At 37.6% G+C, this 19152-nt stretch overlaps 1 protein-coding gene across 1 annotated transcript in view; it reads left to right on the top strand.

Moving 5' to 3' along the window:
• Positions 1-19152, top strand: part of stumps (DBB domain-containing protein stumps) — a 45464-nt gene that overhangs the window by 5092 nt on the left and 21220 nt on the right. The window contains exons 2-5 of the mRNA XM_033336121.2: positions 5579-5629; positions 8718-9174; positions 9606-9806; positions 9926-10203. Of these exons, the coding sequence (XP_033192012.1) occupies positions 5620-5629; positions 8718-9174; positions 9606-9806; positions 9926-10203 (946 nt within the window). The 5' untranslated portion in view covers positions 5579-5619. The remainder of the gene's footprint in view (positions 1-5578; positions 5630-8717; positions 9175-9605; positions 9807-9925; positions 10204-19152) is intronic.

The following is a 19152-nucleotide window of genomic DNA, read 5'->3' as shown; positions in this document are numbered from 1 at the left end:
TAGAAATTTGAGCTTAACCATGAAACTTCCATCCCAATTTCTTAATCTGTTTCCCAAAAGAGGACAGAGTAGTCGGGAAAAGTTGAAAATCTCACGCAAACCGGACGAAACGCCAAACACGCCGCTATTTTTGCCTCAAGGTAAAAAAGAAGTTCGTCGATCGCTGCCGGGTCAAGCTGAACTGCACTTAATTTATTGTACGTAGCTGATGCACCACAGTGCAGCACCTGCCGACGATGAAAAAAGCAGCGCATCCAAGCAACGATGCACGTGCCTCCATAAGAGGGACGTACGCGCATTAACTTTTACGCGAGGTTGTTCTCTTACATGTGACGCGCCATTAATTAACAAGTACGTAAATTACGTTGATACGTAAATCTCAGAGCTGCGCGTGTTTTGCACGTTGCTCTTTCGAAAAAGAGCAACCGAGTACCCTTTTTTTTTGCTGTTTTATATGTCTCGAGTCACGGGTTCGTAAATTTCAGGATACTAAGATTCAGGAAATTTAGTATATTAGATCTTAGAATTCCGGAATGCGTTTTAATCTTCATAAATCAGATCCTATGAACATTAGATCTTATAAATTCTAGATATCATATATCTTAGAATTCGCACATTCTAAGTTTGATAGATTCTAGATTTGATCGACTCTAATACTAATTCACATATTCCAGGATTCATGTGTTCCTAGGTTCGTGACATTTAGGACTCCAGCATTCACCAATTCTTATATTTATGTACTTGACCAGAATTATCAGATTCTGGGATTCATGGATTATAGGTCTTCGTTCACGGGTACTAGAATTTATAGATTTCGTGTATCGATTCATGAATTTTTATGGTCGTGACCTCGTTTCTTTTTAGCAACATTTGCCTCGTTCTTAAGATCCTCGCACGTAGATCCTTAGGCAACAAACAAGACTCTTCTAATCTTCAAATCTTGAAATCTTCAAATTTTGGCATTTGTATTCTTCTTCAAACTAAGAACTATTTTTTGGCATCGTCGTGTTTCTAACAAAAGCTAAACGAAGATTCACAAAGTCGTTTCACGGAATTCCGAACACGTTCGAAAATTCTTGGTGCGCTACGAATCGTTTGGCAGTCACTCGCCATGCGTTCGTGGTGCTCGTGGGAACTAATGACTGTAGTGAATTAATCATCGATATTCTCAAATAATTTTCAGAAGCGATTTCTCGTTATTCTCTTAAATACGTTGCATGAAAATTTCTAATTTTATAAGAAAGAAGGAATATCGACTAAATTGTTTTTGGAGCACCCTATGTAACAGTAGAAATTACGGTAGAATACAAAGCGATACGGAATATATACGATAAGGGACGTGAATTAAATGAAACAACTAGCTACACAGTTAGCGAGGACAATTCAAAGATAATGGCGGTAACTACGTGCATATATGGTGAAAAATAGCGGCAATCCAAACAACGTGACGACGTAACAAGCACAATAAAAACATTAAAGTTATTACCTACAAAAAGATTATACTCGTATTAACAAAAATCGATCGAACGAAGGTGAAATTATTAAAGAAGGCAAATTGTCACGATATCCTCTGAAAAGAAATATTTTGTGAAGAGGTTTTAGAAAAACTGCTTTAGCCGACAATATAGAAGAGACACCGAGCTAATCGTTATCTTTACAAAAAAAGAGAAAAAGAATCAAACGTGTTTCTTCGTACCTAACAAAAAGAATTAATAAACAAAACGTAGTAAATAATGCAAAAGCAGCTCTGTGACCACAGCAACGACGATAACAAGATCAGATCAAGACACGAAAGCCCATTCGCCCCTCAGATTGTATTTCACCAACGAAACTCCAGTTCATCGTCGCGTTTCCGACAAAACGTGAAAACGAGGTGAAAACGAGTAAACGAATCGTTCTGGCTCGCGGCATTGCAACGAATTCGAGGCAAATTTATACAACGGAGTGACGATGATTCGTCCTATCAGCTGATCCATTTGGACAGCAGAGTAAATCAGAGCTTGTACGAGCTTTCATGGGAACGATAACCCTAACGTCGTGCCTTTCCTTCTTCTTCTCCCTCTTTCTCTCTTCTCTGGCACGTTCCGCCGTTTCTTTTCTCTCTCTCTCTCTCTCTCTCTCTCTGCTTCTCTTTCTTCTTCCTTTTTATTGCTCGTCGACGGAAGCCGAACGAAAATAGTTCGCCGCGAGTCTGCCCGCTTCGAGAACGACGGAACAACCAACTCTCGGTCACGGTATTCCTCGAGCGAGTTCCGTGGAAACGAATTTCCATGGATCTGCCGGCGATTAGATGGGGAACATGGCGAACGACGTAAATTTTCGAGTAACCGAGGGATAGAATGTAATGGGAGCATAGAGAGTTATCGGTGGAGAAGTTCGGTAATTGCGGTGAGTTTCGCAATGATGTAGGAGATTGGGACGTGGACGTTGCGTGAAACTGGCGGAGTCTGCGAGGGTGTGCTATCCGGGCTACGGGACGTGTTTTATGTGACACTTGGGCAAAGTCGAACGTAGATTAACTTTATATATCAAATTTATAGATTTAGATGTAATTGTGGACTATATATTGTTATAATGTATTACGCTGTAAAACGAACTATATATTATGCACAGAATTTAAATACATTAAAAGTTGAAAGGAATTATAGAAAAATAAAGAGAAACCACTTGTCGACACTGCTGATAACAATAGTAATAACAATAGTAATAACAACAATACTAATAACAATAGTAATGTTAGTATAGAGTTACGTTTAATTTATATAGGTAAGATACATATATTTAATTCATACACTGGCCCAAATGGTTCTAGGCAAGTTTGTAGGCCAGGAGGGACGAATAAGACTCACATGCAGAAACACATGTAGTATATGAGTGGTGAAATATATAATAAATAAAATAAATAAAATAGCAAGCAGAAGTAATCGATATAATTCGTGACATACACGATCCCTTAAATTTCTTAGGCATTTTCTAAAAATTTTCAATTTCATAAAAACGAACAATTTTAAAAAGTATAATTTCCATAAGCGTATATCTTTTATTCATAATTATTAGAATGCTTGCTATGGTAACGGTTAATTTTCTAGTAATTAGTAATGCTATTAATATTCTAACGAAATTAGTAATTATTCTTCGTTATAGCTAGCACTTAAGCGAACGAAGTTAATGGAAGTAGCAAGTAACGGGACTACGAATTAACTTCGGTAACTTAAACTTCGTCCGTCCAACTTCAAGCTGAGTCGCTTCTGAGGTAACTTTGAACGAAGTGTTTCTACCGTGTTTCACGGTAAAGCCTACGGGGTTGGCGTGCGTGTATCGAGTTGCGACTACATATTAGGGCGTTCTACCTTACGTAATTAATGTTGGTTGGCTGCTTGACAGCTCATCAATCTGACAGGACAAGGAGGTAAATAAAAAATAACGCAACAATAGTTTGTAGAATCAGAATTTTTCACGCTTTAAATACGAATAACAAGATGGAAAATATTATTCTCATATATACGCGCATACGCGAATACACGCAAGACACAGACGTAAACTTCTTGTTTAACGATCGATCGAAATATCGCTCTATGGATGCAAATGAAGTGGATGAAAGCGCGGTTGTACAAGAAGTTAATGGCAGCACGCTAGTGAAACTATCGTTGCATGTCTGTGAATAAAATTACACTTTGTAACACCTTCGGTTAACGATATGAGGCCTGAGACAAGGAGAATCACCGTCAGAAAATCACGGGAATTGTAATGAGCTCGGCCAGGATGGACTCCTGAACGAAAAAATGATAAAAAGAGAAAACAAAATGAATTCGTGAAATGATTTACAATTCCGATAAACTCATAATTTGTTTCTCTCTTGTTCATATTTTACACTATGCTCGTTTAAATTTGCAATCATTATAATTCAGACTTCGGTATGATTATCGGTGGAGCGAGAAACTTAAAGATTACACTTGCACTTTGTACTTTTAATATTCGTAGGTTCTATACGATCTTAATCCTTAAGGAGGTGGTACGATTAGATTGGCTAAAGCTGCAGACCAGAAATGTGTAGTAACTAAGAAGTCGAAAATATAGAATAAAAATTAAAAAAAAAATTTTTTTTTAATTTTTCCATCGAGACAACGATCTACAGTGAGATCCGTTATAACGAGACGTGATAAAGTGCACGCGTACCGGGCGAAAATTCAAAGTCGATTTTCTCGAAAACAAAGCCTCACAGGAAAAATTTTTATTCTATATTTTCGACTTCTTTTTTTCGCGTAGAATCACCCCCTTTCCGCTTGTACCACCAGTTACCAGCCACCTTGTATATGCTATTTATAGTGATGTAAGTAAAATCGTATGGTATTCGCACAAGTATACGTATTTTAAATCGAATTTAAAGTTTATTAAGTAAAAAGGAATGAATTCTTATCGAAGAGATTCTCAACCCCTTGGATTTGCTGTTTCTCCTTCACTCTCGCTCGATTCTTATTCACTTTTCTAAAAACTTTCTGTGAGTTATACTACGTCTTAATGAGAGCAACAAAGTGCGCCATTTAAACAAATACGCGTATTTCGAACGAAATTTAGAACCTGTTTAGTTAAAGACCGTTCACGGTAAACCACCCTACATAATGATGTTAGTGCGCAATGTCAACAAAACGAACACGCAAAAAACTTTAGAAAAAATAAAAGATGTAAAAAAACACGGAGGAATTTCCTAGCTATCCGAAAGAAACTTTTCATCTTGTTTCATAGGTGTTTTGATTCAGAGGTCGCATGTCGTTTCATTCATCGCTGAAAATACGCGGGAATATTATATTTAGCGCGATCGCGGGGAAGAGAGTGTCGGCGACAACTACGACAGGTTTATGGTGTATGAACGGGGTAGAACAGTGAGAAACTGGGATCAGGCCACGGGCCGTCCCATTCATGTTTTATCCAAGCGACGTAACAGTGCACTGACTGGTAATCTTCAAACTCGTTCCACTTTCCTCTCCTTTTCCTTTCTTCGACGCTGGAACGAACAACGATTAAGATATAAGATTTGTACGAAAAAAATCAGAATAGAAGGTACATGAAAATATTATTTGATATAAACGAAGATACAAGTATAACGATATTCAAATTCTCAGAAATGCACCCTTATAAATCATAAAACCTCTATGAAAACTTGCAGATTTTAAACAACGAATTATTTTGACTCTAGTGATTCTATTATTAAATAGCGATAAAAATGTCAATTACAGACAATCTCTTCCCACGAATAATAATCTTCATGCTTTGTAAGAATCATTGCATACAAATTCCAAAAAGTAATAAATTCGTCATTTATAATAATTCTATTAGATAGGTTATATATACTTATGTTATTAATTATGTTATTAATTATGTTATGCGTTATGTTATTATTATATTATATTATCAAGATACATAAGATTATTCGTATAATTCTCTAATAGCGTTAAATAGCGATAAAATACAGTGATTCTTCCCACGTATAACAATCTTTGTATTTGACATTCTCTCTTACCTTTTTTTAATTTCTTTTCCACCTGAACGATCGAAATGCATCGTGTTGTTCCTGTTGCAGAAGACGGGAGCAGCGAAGGTTCCTGGTGGCAAGGGGTCAGCATGGCAGTCGGTAAGCATCGCCTGTTGTTGGACCAATCTGCGGTCACGTATATCTCGAGGACGTTTTCGCAGCCTAGTCACGCGTTTCACGCATAATCACGCGTATCGCGGGACGACTACCGCGTATTCCACCCTCACGATGCACTTTTCTTCTCTCCTTCTCTCCTTTCGCGTATCGTCAGTGACGTGAGCTAATGTCTTTGCCGACGAATCCTCGATCAGCCGCTTCAAATCGACTATGTATACCTGAAAGAGCCGGGAACGTTATTTCAGACAGCCGCCAAGAATTTCTAATTCGTTCTTATTTATAGCTTTGCCGATCGTTTTACAGGTCTCTCCTATTGTTCTTCATTTGACAATTTGTTTTCTTTTCTTTTTCTTATATTCTTGGTCTTTTAAGTTAGAAACTTAAACCTAGGAAATCAGAGATTGCTTTTAATCGTTCTGTTTGATGCTCTTTTCACGTCCAGCTTGAATCTTTTAACTCAGTCTAGTTTCGTTGTTGAAAGATCATTGAAGATTCCTTTTACTCGAGGATCTTTAGAAAGTTTGAAATCTTATAAGAATTATTGTATTATTCTGATAGTTTGAATTTATTCTCCTGCAATTTTCTTTTACATCCCTTTTGTATTCTTTGTATACTTTGTATTCATTGAATTCTTTCGTTTGCCTGGTTTGCACGTTTAAGAAGCTTCACGTTGAAGTTGAGGGCTTTAATTATTTCACGTCGCTCGTTCTGTACACGATCAAAGCTTCTGTATTCGCGTACCCTTTTCTCACGGTAACACAGCAAAAATGTTTTACAAAACAGTAGAGTATAATTAAATTTCGCGTCGTTGATTCTTAATTTGATACAGAGCTAACGATATTTCAAAAGATTTCATATAACACGTGTAATGCATTTAAAAAAGATTTTTTTACGAATGCTCGGACACTTTCGCGTGTTATTCCATGCTTTTTCTCTTGTCTTTTAAGGTTTTATTTATAAGCTATACATAATAAATGGTAAACGTTTATTTTTTACCATAGACCAAACATTCAAATGGGCAGAAATTCGAATAAAAAGTCAAAGCTCGCAACGAGTATAAGATCAGATATTTAGGATACTTCTTAAATTTTCGAACACGTTCGAAAAGTACACGAAGAGAAGTAGAATTCTGGTGAAAGATTTCGATCAGTAAATTCGTAAGCGACGAACGTATTTGGAAACCGTTCTCCTTTCCCGTATTCGTTTTACGTAGCCCCTACTGATCGTGCAAATTCCAAAAACCGTCTACAATTTTCTTATATCTCGTTCTTAATTATCTTTTCCTTCGCTACAAAACAACATTTCGTGAAATTATTAGTTAGTTAATTTATCGAAGGAAAGAAAACGGAAAGAAAAACGAACGATTGAAAAAGTAAATAAAAATGCAAAAAAGAATCGAATTGCAAAATAAAAAAGGGAAAAACTAACAACGAAGCTGGAAAAACTCATTAATTATATTGAAGCTCGAATTTCATTTCATGAGATTTCAAATTTTTACTGAGTTAATCGTAGCGAATTGAAGCTTCTTAAAATTGTACAATACTATTATCCCATTATCTTAGAAATCATTTCCATTGTGGTTTTGCGACAAGAAACGACGATTACAATAACGTGACCATTGTGCGTGCATATAACAAACAACAGGAGATAACTAATTTGAACTTTACCGTGAAACAAACGTTTTTATTTTACTTTACAAGCATTCAGTCGAAAAGATTGCAAGAGTATAAAAGAAAATTACAACAGAATGATTTTATACGACGCGATCGATGTTCCAAAAATGTAATTTTACAATTATTAAATATTAAAGGACACCGTACTACAATCACAAGTTTTAAAAAAACGTAATAATCTCATCCACCTAGACAGTCGACGTTTCGCAAATTAAAAAAAAAAGATACATATATGTATCTTTTTATATGTATATATCACAGGATCCTTCACGTTTAAATCAAGATCGAAAGATCGTCTGGAAAATATTTTCACAAACACGAAACCATCTCGTTTTCGCAGGAAGCTCGCCTCGTGAATCCTTCCCCTTTCGTTCCTCCTCCTCCTCTTTTTTTTTCTTTCGTCACAGTACGAGGTCAATTCATCTTCGGAGAGTAATAACGCGCGGATCGTTCACAACGTTACGGCGGACTTCCGGTGCCGCGTACGGCTGTCTCGTTCTTCGCTTCTGGTTTACAGGGTGGGGGACAATACCACGTCCGGTCCATCCCCCCACTTTCAAGTACCATTCGAATCGTTCATGGCGTCCTATAGGCATGGTGTATCTCTCTGGAACCGAACAGTCTCAGGTGGACCTCGTGTTCGTCTAGTCGCGAATACTTTTTCACTTTTTTTACTCCAACGCGTGCTCTATCCTACCTGTCCTCGTGGAAAAATATTGTGAAAAATTCAGATCTGTGATAACGTGAATATTCAACCGATATTAATGACATTTTACATTATTGAAATTCTTGGTGACCATTCAAAGTGTCGATAATTCTATTCAATTATTGGGACATACGTCTATTTCATGGATAAATTGTTCTTCCGAATAAAAGTGTATTCAGATGAAAAAATCGATGATCTACCCTTGTGATCGATGAAAAGAGACATTCAACGAGTCGTCGTTCAACTTTGTGTTTAATAAAAACTGACCTAAAGAACCGGACCATTTATTAACAGAGAATTGTCACTCTCTAAATCAAACTAATATAACGCGTCGAGACTTCGAACCTTCTACCTTTCAATCTAAATCATTTAAATTATCTCAAGTGTGACGGGGCAACAACAAATCACTTATCCTCGTGATTGACATAACGAACAAAACGTTGCTGACCTAAAATCACCTAGACCCTCGTCAACAGAGAAAATGTCATTCTCTAAATCGAACTAGCTTAACCCACACAATCTTCAAACTTCAAACCTTCTACCTTCCAATCTTCGTTATTACAACTGTGCAATTGCAATATCAAATCGTGAAATGACGCCAAAAAGAGATTAAGCTGAACAACAAGGCAGAAAGCTTCCTCGTACGAGTTTGCGGAGCAGGTTCTATGACCTTGAATCCGCATGTTCACAGACAATCCTTCATACTTCTCGTTGTCGAGCGGGACGGCGACGTCGTCGGTATCGACGACGCCTGCGTCGACAACGAGCGTCGCCTTCTCGCCGCCCTCCAAAGGACCAACGGGGCTGACGGCCCTGTTCCGGCGACGTCCTTGCAAAATGGGCACCACTTCGTCGGCCAGCGTCCTCTCCACGTCTACCACGAGTACTCTGATACCGCAGGAGAATAACAGAGGCAGTACCTCCGGCGCCTCCACGCCCACAGAAGAGAAGATGCCAATGTTGCCCAGAAATGGAACTGGTCAATGCGGAAACGGCGCTCATGGTGGTCCTGGTAATCAGAGAAGGAGTTTCAGAAATTTGTTCAGATCTGTTAGTGCCAATGCAGATCACGAAAGAACACAGCAGTTCCTGAAGGGTGATCCAAGACCTTCGGATGTTGCGCCACCCTCGCCGTATCTACCTCATAGGTTGGTGACTTTTTCTTCCTCTTTTTTTTTTTTTTTTTTTTTGATGATATCAAACAGAAGTTTGAACTGTGCGTATTTAAATTCTTAACAGTTTAATGAGAATATAAAATGAACGAACCGGAAGATAATTATTCTTACATTTCTGATATCAGATATAAAAATATATACTTTCTCGACTTTTTATAGCGACAATTACGTTATATTTGTGTGATGAGATTTAAGATGTGAAAATAAATAGTATTATTTATTTGACAGCTTACCTGAGTCTTTCTCGTGATGCACTGTAAGAGGGTTAGAATTTCGAGTTTATGGGAGTTTTCTGAATTTTAAATTAGCTGGAATTTCTTGTTCTTGTTGAAGACAAGAAATAAAATAAAATTTTTGCAAAGGATAAGAATACAAAATGCTACTTAACGTACTGTTCCCCACAGGTCACACTCGCATTCTGAGAACGACAGAAGACGTCCAGGCCGAAGCAGAGCTGTGTTGAAGTCCGCTAGCGAACTGCTGTCGAATGATATGGTGTACTGTGGATTGGCCAGAGATAATCACAATCATGATGATGACGACGACGATGACGATGACGATGATCAAGATTCGAACGAAGTTTTCGTTGGTGTCGATGACGCTAGGTCAGTAGTAAAATCAAGTGAGAATAATATAAATACAATAGAAATGTACATAAACACCCATAGTCTATTAATTAATACTAATGTAACGAACTGTCACTAAGTTGTTGAAATTATTTTAGGTATTACAACCTTTCATCCACGCTGCCAGCAACAGGATCAGCGGCAGCAGGTCGTAGAAGGCATTCGATCAGCACCTTCATAGGCAAAGATCGAGGTTCCTCGAGCAAAGACCACATCTCCAGAAAGCAACCACAAAGCCCCACAGTTCTCGTAGAACCTGACACAATGGCGCCGCCAGCGCCTGTAGATACTGTAGATGGTGTCCACGTAGAGGACCGGAAGGCGAGATCTTGCAGCAGGTCCAGGCGCAGAAGACATCGCAGTTCTTCGAGCAGGGGTGAGTAGAAGTAAAACTAGCCAACAGCGATTGAGATTTTAACATTTTACTTAATGGAATTATATTAATACAGATGGGTTATTGATTACGAAAGACTATGAAACTATAACCAGATTACAAATAGATTTTGAAAGTGACTTCTCGAGTATGAATCACTTGGAATGAAAATGTCGAATATAACAGGAACCACAAAGGGCTAATGTATCAAGCAACGAAGACGAATTAACTCGTTCGAAATGTATTGAATGTCCTGCTGAATTTTAAAACCTTTCTTCTGTAAAAGGAAAAAGAAAAGAACAATGGGGAGTATAATGTATTGTATTTTCCCCTGTAATCTTCAAATATTAAGACTGCGAGTAGAATGAGTTAATTCGTCCTTTATTTTCCAATAATACTCAGCGAGGGAGCGACTTCGAAGAAGAATCGAGTCTATAAAAGCATCTCGAGAACTACATACCATACATACCATAATACCGCAGGATATTATTTCATGTCAAAAGTCCCGTCTACTTATTACTATTTCGATTTGACCACATTGATATATTAATGAGTGGGTCAACGAGACTCAATTGGCCGATCAAGAGATCTTAGAATCGCGTGGACAGATCGAAACGAAGGGATGAATGTCGCGTTTGATTCTCATAGGCGAATATTCGCCGATTTCATTCTTTCCTCCTTGTCGATCAATCGCGGCGTGGCGATTATGGTCGGCACTCGAACGAAAAAGACCCGTAGTTCGTTCCCACGGGCCAGATTTCGCTTTGCACGCGCCCGCATGCTCGTTCGAATCACGTACAAAAGCCTCGTTACGAATTCGAACCGGTCCCGATCGTTCAACGACGATTCGCGCGGTGAAACCCATTGATTTTTTTAATCGAGTTTACCAGTTAAGTCCATATAGTTTGGGAAGAAATGCTGTAGGTGTGTGATAAAGAAATGATTTGGATCTCGATTAGTCTTTGTTAGAGAAGGGTTGTTGCATATTAAAATTTGATTATATTATTGTATTATAGTATTTAAGCTAGGTTTGCATTAATGTGGCAGGTAATTACACAATGATATATTATCGTTAGATTCTTCTGATCGGATAGAAACATTTGTAATAGTTTGTACAAGTTTTAAAACTCTCATCATAGAATATTGTTAAAAAGTAATACTTTGTGAATCAAAAAGGGTTTCATTTAAAATACATTTTCTATTATGCTCCTGCTCAAACTCCAAATAAGTTGAAATTTCAGTGTGATCGTTATCAGGAATAATTCAGTGTTTGATTATTCCTTTTTCGAGAAGAAAAGTTGATGTATCTAAGAAGTGTCTTTTTATATTATGGCACACCATGATTAGGTAGTACATAGGTGGATAGGCAATTCAGGTTTGAAACGAAATTTTCATTCGATTATTTTCCTCCAGTGAAAGTAAGTAATGGTACTAGATGAGGAATGGTACTAGATTAGGAAGTAGATAATACTGACATGAATCGACTGGAAAGAAATATTAAATATCGATCGAAAAACTATCCCTTTCGTGATTGTACTCTTTTCTTTAAAGTTCCATACTTTATGCATACTTATTTTGGGTTGTAATCATTGAAACATCCAAAAGTATCCCGAAAATCAATCAATCGATATTTTTGCGAACAACAAGCCCGAAAAGTGCAATTCTCATGGAAGCCAGGTTCCTCTTGGAATTCCAATTAGGAATCGCGGTCTTAAAGGAAATCCGGTGATCTTTGATCGGCTCGAAGAGATAATCTTCGGCTGTGGACGGACGTGTGTAGACGACACCCGGTCCCCGGAAGCCCAGTACTCTTAGTATTCGTCGAACGAGTCGCGTTTTCCGATCTGTGCTCGATCGAGACACCCGAACCCAAAACGCGGCAGATAGATTGTAAAATTTACGGCCATACGTGATCCATCGATCGTGGCGATTCCACATGATCCGACCGCGAGTCTCAGAACTTATGTCGTCCACGTGTCTCACGTGTTCCATTGTTGTTGCTTAATTAGCTACGGGACTTTCCGGTTCAGGCAATGCACATGGATTGGAAGCGTGTATGAGCTCCAAGGGGAATGCTGATTATATAAATATCTGTTCGAATGCGGAGATTGATAGGAAATCGTTATGTGATTTGATTACGAGACGTAGAAAGTAAAAATTATTTCACGCTTAAATGCTATCATGAGCAGAATTTCACTCCACGTGAATTTTGTTTCAGTATTAACATTCTGTAACCATACCTATCATGCTAATATTATGTAATAATGCATTAACCACTGCAAACAATGATTTAATCTACTATAATCCATATCTTCTATAAATTCTATATCTTCAAATATTAAATAATAATGAAGCATTTAGTTCTTATAATAATGACTTTCACTCGTGATCGTCTTCCTGATTTAATTTTGTACAATTAGGTATCGAAGGTAGTCTCAGTTCTAGAACATTTATTGGAATTGAACGCAGAGAGGTTTTTATGAATGTATAGAAAAGTAATGGAGGATTTTGTAGATCTAGGATTAGTTGGGAAATTTAATTTCAAAATTACAAGAATTTTCTTAGATACGTAGAGTAATTAAAGATTTTACAAAATTGAATTATTATAATTTTGTATTTATATTTGGTGTTAAAAGGATCTTGGTTACGAGTGACTTTTAAAATATAAAATAGATTTCTTTTGATACTCTTTATTGGAATAAAAGTATCTCAGATTTACTGAAGTCTAAATAACAAGCTTCAGACAAAAAGATTCGAGGAGGCTTCCAAACGAACTCGTGGCTCTCCCCCGTTTCTGTTTTCAATTAAAGCCGGAAATGAAGCGTGGATATCCGCGCAGGCCAGGCTTCGAGAATCCTCGATTCCACCAACTGCGTTTGCAAACGCAGACGTCGAAGAAACACGGGAAAAAATTCAGGTTTCAGACCGTAGAAAATAAAGAACCGGCTTGTTGATTATTCTCGTATTTTCAACATTTATTACGCGATTAAAAAATATATTATTAGAATGTATCAAACTTAAAAGGAATGAACCCAATTCAACAAACAAGTAGCTACGAGTAAAAATTCAACAAAATTCCAACAAATCCAACAAATTCCAACATTCCAAATTCGAGAGCATGATTTGCACATCACGTTAAAATTATTATTTACGAGAAACCTCTGAATAATTACGTGAAAAAGCGCTCCATCTGTCATGGAATGTTCAATACCATGTATTATTTCGCTTAATCCTTTTAAGCTCGTGTTACGTGTACGCAAAATGGTACTCTTACGAGTTCTTAACAAAACAATAGAGACATTCGTTTTCGACGAAACCAGTTATCACCATTTGTAATTGATCTAGATCGTTGACGATTCGACAAGACCTCGCTCTTTAATTCCTTTTCTCGGAACTTTTCCTTTCGCTGAGGAAATTGCCAAACGCAATCAAGACAAATATCAAATTCGAACATTCGAGCAACTCAGACAAATATCAAATTCGAACAGGCGAAGAATCAGAGAAATAACATCTCTGCTTTAACATCGACGATAACGAGATCGTCGTTCGCTTTAACCGGAAGTTTTCGTTCGCTTGTTGACATTGTCACGTCGTTCCCGTCAGTACGACCCGTCGAAAGGATACACTCTGCTTTATACTATATTTTCCATGGTGTGTACGAGGCCACACGTAGCTAGCAGGATAAACTGTGTGTACGGGCACGACGAAAGAACCGGTGCATCCGGCTCTGCGGAATCGCGCCATGTTGCATCCGGACGAGACGTTGTCGTGACACTCTGTCCCCGGGTGTCGTTAAAACAAACCGTGTCGACAAGCCACGCTGATTCGTATTCCAGCTCTACGACAACGCGACCTGTCGCGTTTCCGTTTCGACATCGGTCTTTCAGCCTTCCAGAGGGTGATAAATTACTAACCACCAAGAACATGTATACTTGATATTGATATCGGTGTTGTTCAACGAATCGTGGCTTATGGACAATGTTTTCGTAAGCTTGTTACAATATATATGGTGTTTAACACGTATTACGTGTCACTTGAATGCTCAACGATGCTTTGGGAGTATTTTTTCTATAAATGAATTTTGCTTTATTCGCGAGAATAATTAGAATTTCGGAATCTGATGGAAAATTAGTGAGAAACTAATAATTTGCAATATCATTTTAACACTTCTATAGACAGGTATTATTGATAACAGAAAATGTCACATTAATAGGTGCGTTTTAAATGAAATAGAGAGTTTCTTCCCTATTTTTTTATCTTGTTTATATGTTTTATATTTTGACAGATTTGACAACTCTGACATCCTAATCTTACAGTCTTCGACAAGAAATTGTATACTATTTTAATATCTAATCTTGAAAACATCTTTACACGTTTATTTATCTAACATTCACTTTATCTAATCATTGGTAGAGCTGACAATTGTAATACTTTTAAAGTGTGGGATGCTTTAATACCTCAAAATTGTTCACTCTAACATTACGAATTTAATTTAAATTCATCTTTTCGTTAAATTTCAGCCAGAAGATCATTAAAAATATAATATTTATCGTGTTTCTGTCGTGTCAACTCAAAAGGGCGTATCTGTAACTTTCGCGTAAATCGAGTCATTGCTGCCAGGTAGCACAAAAGTAATTCATTTATATGTTTATTAAATAAGAAATTTATATCTCGAGCGTGTATGATATCGATGTCTGGTTGTTAAATACTAAACGTAATTTTTTCAAATCTACCTTTCAATCAGATACGCCTATTTCAATTAACACGTGAGATATACTCCAATGGTCTTTAATTTTAATAGTTCGATATTCCGAATGCCAAAAAAGCATATATTTCATATAATAAAATATATATCTTTCCTACATGCTGTTCGATTTTAACAAATCGATATTCCGTGTACGAAAATAAAAACACACCTGTCATATCGAAAACGATTTCCTTAACAGTCGAGAGTAAAATATTGCTATCGTGTGAAATATTTTTTAGAACTCGTCCGCGTTGTTCGATATCGGTTGTATACACCAGGAAATATGCAGTTAATTGTTCCCTCGCAGAGATGCAGAATAATAATTAATGATTCTGTTTCGCGTAACGAAGCTCGTCCGATGGCATGTTAAGCAGACAATAGAGCAGGTCGCGATAGATCTGTCTGCAAGATGCCGGTCAATAACCGTGAAATTAAGCATTCCACCGGCACATGCCTCTTTCCATCCGCGTATATATTTACCGGTTATACTTCCTGGTGTCGGTCGAGCACGATTTCCGGTCCCACCTTTGCTCGAACTTCGTTTCCGGAACGCGACTACTCGATTTCCTTCCCTCTCGATTGCCCTCTTCGATTTTCATTTAACGTCCTCCGTTCACGTGTTACACGTCGTTATTGTTCGAAATTAAAAACGTGATCTACCTACCAATCTCTTTTATTTTGTCTTTCCTTTTTAAGTAAGAAACAGCTTTTCATTATTTCTAAATATAAATCAATACTTTAGAAGGTATATCCGGAATGTTGTAAATAAAACAATTTTACAATAATTATACACAAGTATAGAACATTGAAAATAGTTCGATAGAAGTTGCGTATATAAAAAATTAGAAACGTAAAACAAGTTAAAAACAAATTAGGAATATAAAGCGTAGTATAATAGGAGTATAAAATATGTAAGAAATTGAACGTAGAAAAATATTGGGAATGTGAAAAATTACAAAATTACGACAAATTAGCTATGTAATAAAGTGGGAATATGAAATGTTAGAAGGGTAAAAAGTTCAAGGATATTCGACTGAGATATGCTTAAATGCTTCCCTGCGTTGCTTAATTTTCCATGCTTCAGTTAACACAATACACGCACATATATTTTACTTCACTATACACGTCACCAAGGACGAATAGAAATCCACCATATCTAGCATGGTAAAACACCAGCCACTGAGCATATTAATTAATTGAAAGTAATTACTATTTGATCGTTAACTCCAGGTATACCTGAGAAGCTAAAAATTAAAGGTTCCGTTCGCCAGGACGGAAACCATCTTCCGTCTTTTTGCACCATCCGATCCTGGAAAAGAAGGAAATGAAATAGAGAGAGAGAGAGCTCTTCCCTTGGGGCGTAATTATTCTTAATTATCCCTCGGTCGTCCTTCGACATCATTAATCGCGCTAATTTGACCGGTTAACGAGCCAACCACTGGATTCAGCGAAGCAAAATTGCAAATTGCTCTCGTACTCCGTGGCTTGACCTGTTTCCACGAATTATTTCGATCTGATTTGTTTCTCTACAAGGAAATTTATTGATGTATAGACCAAAGACTAGCCAAACATCCGAAAACAAACAACATGGATCCTCTTATTGAGTGATCGACGCCACGTATCGGATGAATCATGTGTTTCTAACATTTTTCAAGGATATATGTATTTTAAATTGGCGCTAAATCGTAGAATTTATGAACTGGTAATGGGATATCTTTTCTTTTTGCTAGTTGGAAAAATTGGATTCAGCGGAATGTTTGTTTTCGAAGTAAAATCCTTTCAAAATCTACATATTTTCCACTGCTACGAGCTTCTTCTCTTTGAGTCTGGTTTCATAGGTTCTTCAGATATATTACACGGACGAAATTATCCCAGCAAAGTAGAATTCACATTGAACAACCGTGAACGGTCAGTACCTAATCCAGAATATACGAAAAATCTCCGATTCATTCATCCCTTTCATCCGAACAATTGGTGCAAGATCCCTTCAAGAACATCCTCCTCTTTCTTCAACAGAAATCTTCATCTTCGAAAGAGTCACAATTACGAGGAATAATCGCGTGAAAATGAAAAAGAATCTTTTCTTAATTTAACTTTTAATGCAGTAGCTGCGCGTTAAAGCTCGTTCCAGCCCTCTGCTAAGAACGAAAATGGATAAAATAAAGTTGTAAGGTTTAATGTCCCTCTGAAACGCGTTTCATCGTCTTTGTCCCACGTAGCAGTAATTATTTTCGTCAGCCGTCGCAGATCGAATTATAAAATCCCTATTGTGGCCTAATAGAGGCGCACAAACCTTTTAAACGAGGGTTAATTGCGACCAAGTGAAAAAAAGAAGGAGAAGAAGAAGGAGGGACCGCGATGGAGACTGCACGGGGAAACGATTTCGAGGCCCGATTTTGATTCGCGCCCTGGAAAGGGCTTCGTGATCGGAGCCGGAATGATCATCAAGTACCTAAACGAACCCTGATTGGTCAATACGCAATGTCCGGCAACTGCGATTTATTCGGTGAACCGGAAGTCCACTGTTGCTGCTCTGTCGATAACTCTCGTACGAATGTCACGTCCGTGCGGCAGTGCGTAAATCATTTGCATAATGTTTCAAACAATGCTCAGTTATCAAAAGGGATCGCGTGGATGATTGATTTGTCGTAACATTTGTTGACAAACGAGATTCTTTCATCCATCACGGTGGCCAGGCAGTGAAATAATGCGCAAAAGTTGTGTAAATTACAGGTTACGGAAATTAATAAATAAATAAGAATATAATAAATAAAGAGCCGAAGTAAGAAATAAATTACTTCACGAGAGATAACGTTCTTGACAAACAAGGTATGGACAAATTTTATTTGAAATATAGATGAAATTTGTTAATCCGAAACAACCATCTCAATTATTTTAGTTACTTTTATCTGAGAATTTAACAGTTTTTAAATAATTTCGATTCTAATATAAATGCAAATTTTAAATATCGTGTTTGGTACATATTTGAGTAAGGAACGCAGTAAAATTATTTTGTAACGTAACTCTTACCGGCACATGAACGGAAGCGTCTACTCGAGAAATGTCTACGAATCGACGCGAATAAATTATGCAACGGAAGCCGGCGAAGCTTGTTTCCGTGGCGGTGCAGAGCGATTTAGCGACAATCGCCGGTAAATACCGCGTGAAATGTCGCTGGCTGCAGGGACCAGTCGTCCCTTGTGCACCGACGTATAGTCGTGCCTATTTCTGTTTTTACAGCCGCCCCTTTATTATTTTTATCTGGCCGGCAGCCGCTTATTTTTGTGTTCATATGCATTTTCCATGGTGCGTCGACATTCAGCACCCATTCCCCCATAGCGTGGCGGCTCTTCTCTATTTTTACGTCATCCGTGAAAAAGTGTCCGGGGAACGGTACCGTGAATTTTACGCGAATTCGACGTCCCTCAGCCATTTACGTCCCCTATCTCGTCCCTGGGAAACTGTGCTTTGAAGTTTCATAAAATTATATTTTCCAAGCTTAATGATCTCCCTTCAATTTTACTGCGACAGTCACTGGCGTTAATTGTCGAATGTTTGAGCACGAGGAGTTCCTCCAGTATTAATCCTTGCAATCCTTTAATAATATTTCTGCACTTTTACTGATATTTATGTAGAAATATTGCAATTAATCTCGCTTCAATTTCACTGCAAGATTCGCTGGTGTTGATTGTCGAATGTTTCAAGACGAGAAGCTGTTTGAGTTTTAGTTTTTGCAATCCTTTAATAATATTCCTAGCAATTTTACTGATATTTATGTGGAAATATTGAAATTAACCTTGCTTTAATCTTACTGCAGGCTACCACTCGTGTTTTTATCTCAGTAGTGGAATTTTACTCGCCACGAAATACAAGTTATCGACGTTAATAATTTCTCGTGCATAATAACGACTTATCGTTTGATCTAGATACTTTACATTTTTAACAATACACTTCCTAGTCAAAAGCTTTTTATCGAGTTTCCAAGGGCTCAAATTTGGGATTGAAATTAGTATCCGGTGATTCAGTGAATTTCCAATGAATTTATTAGGCTTCCTAGTTACCTTCGCCCCTGTAGCGATTCTGTGAAAGTATAGGGAGATCTCACCTTTAGATACGGTAAATCCGTACCATCTTGTTTGCTCTTTCAGACACAGAAAAAGATATAGGTCTGCCACGATAGGAAAAGGCTATTTATTTTGAGGGAC

This window comes from Bombus vancouverensis, chromosome 10 (genome assembly GCF_051014615.1).
Source record: "Bombus vancouverensis nearcticus chromosome 10, iyBomVanc1_principal, whole genome shotgun sequence".
Lineage (NCBI taxonomy): Eukaryota > Metazoa > Arthropoda > Insecta > Hymenoptera > Apidae > Bombus > Bombus vancouverensis.
This window is presented reverse-complemented; position numbering and strand designations above follow the sequence as displayed.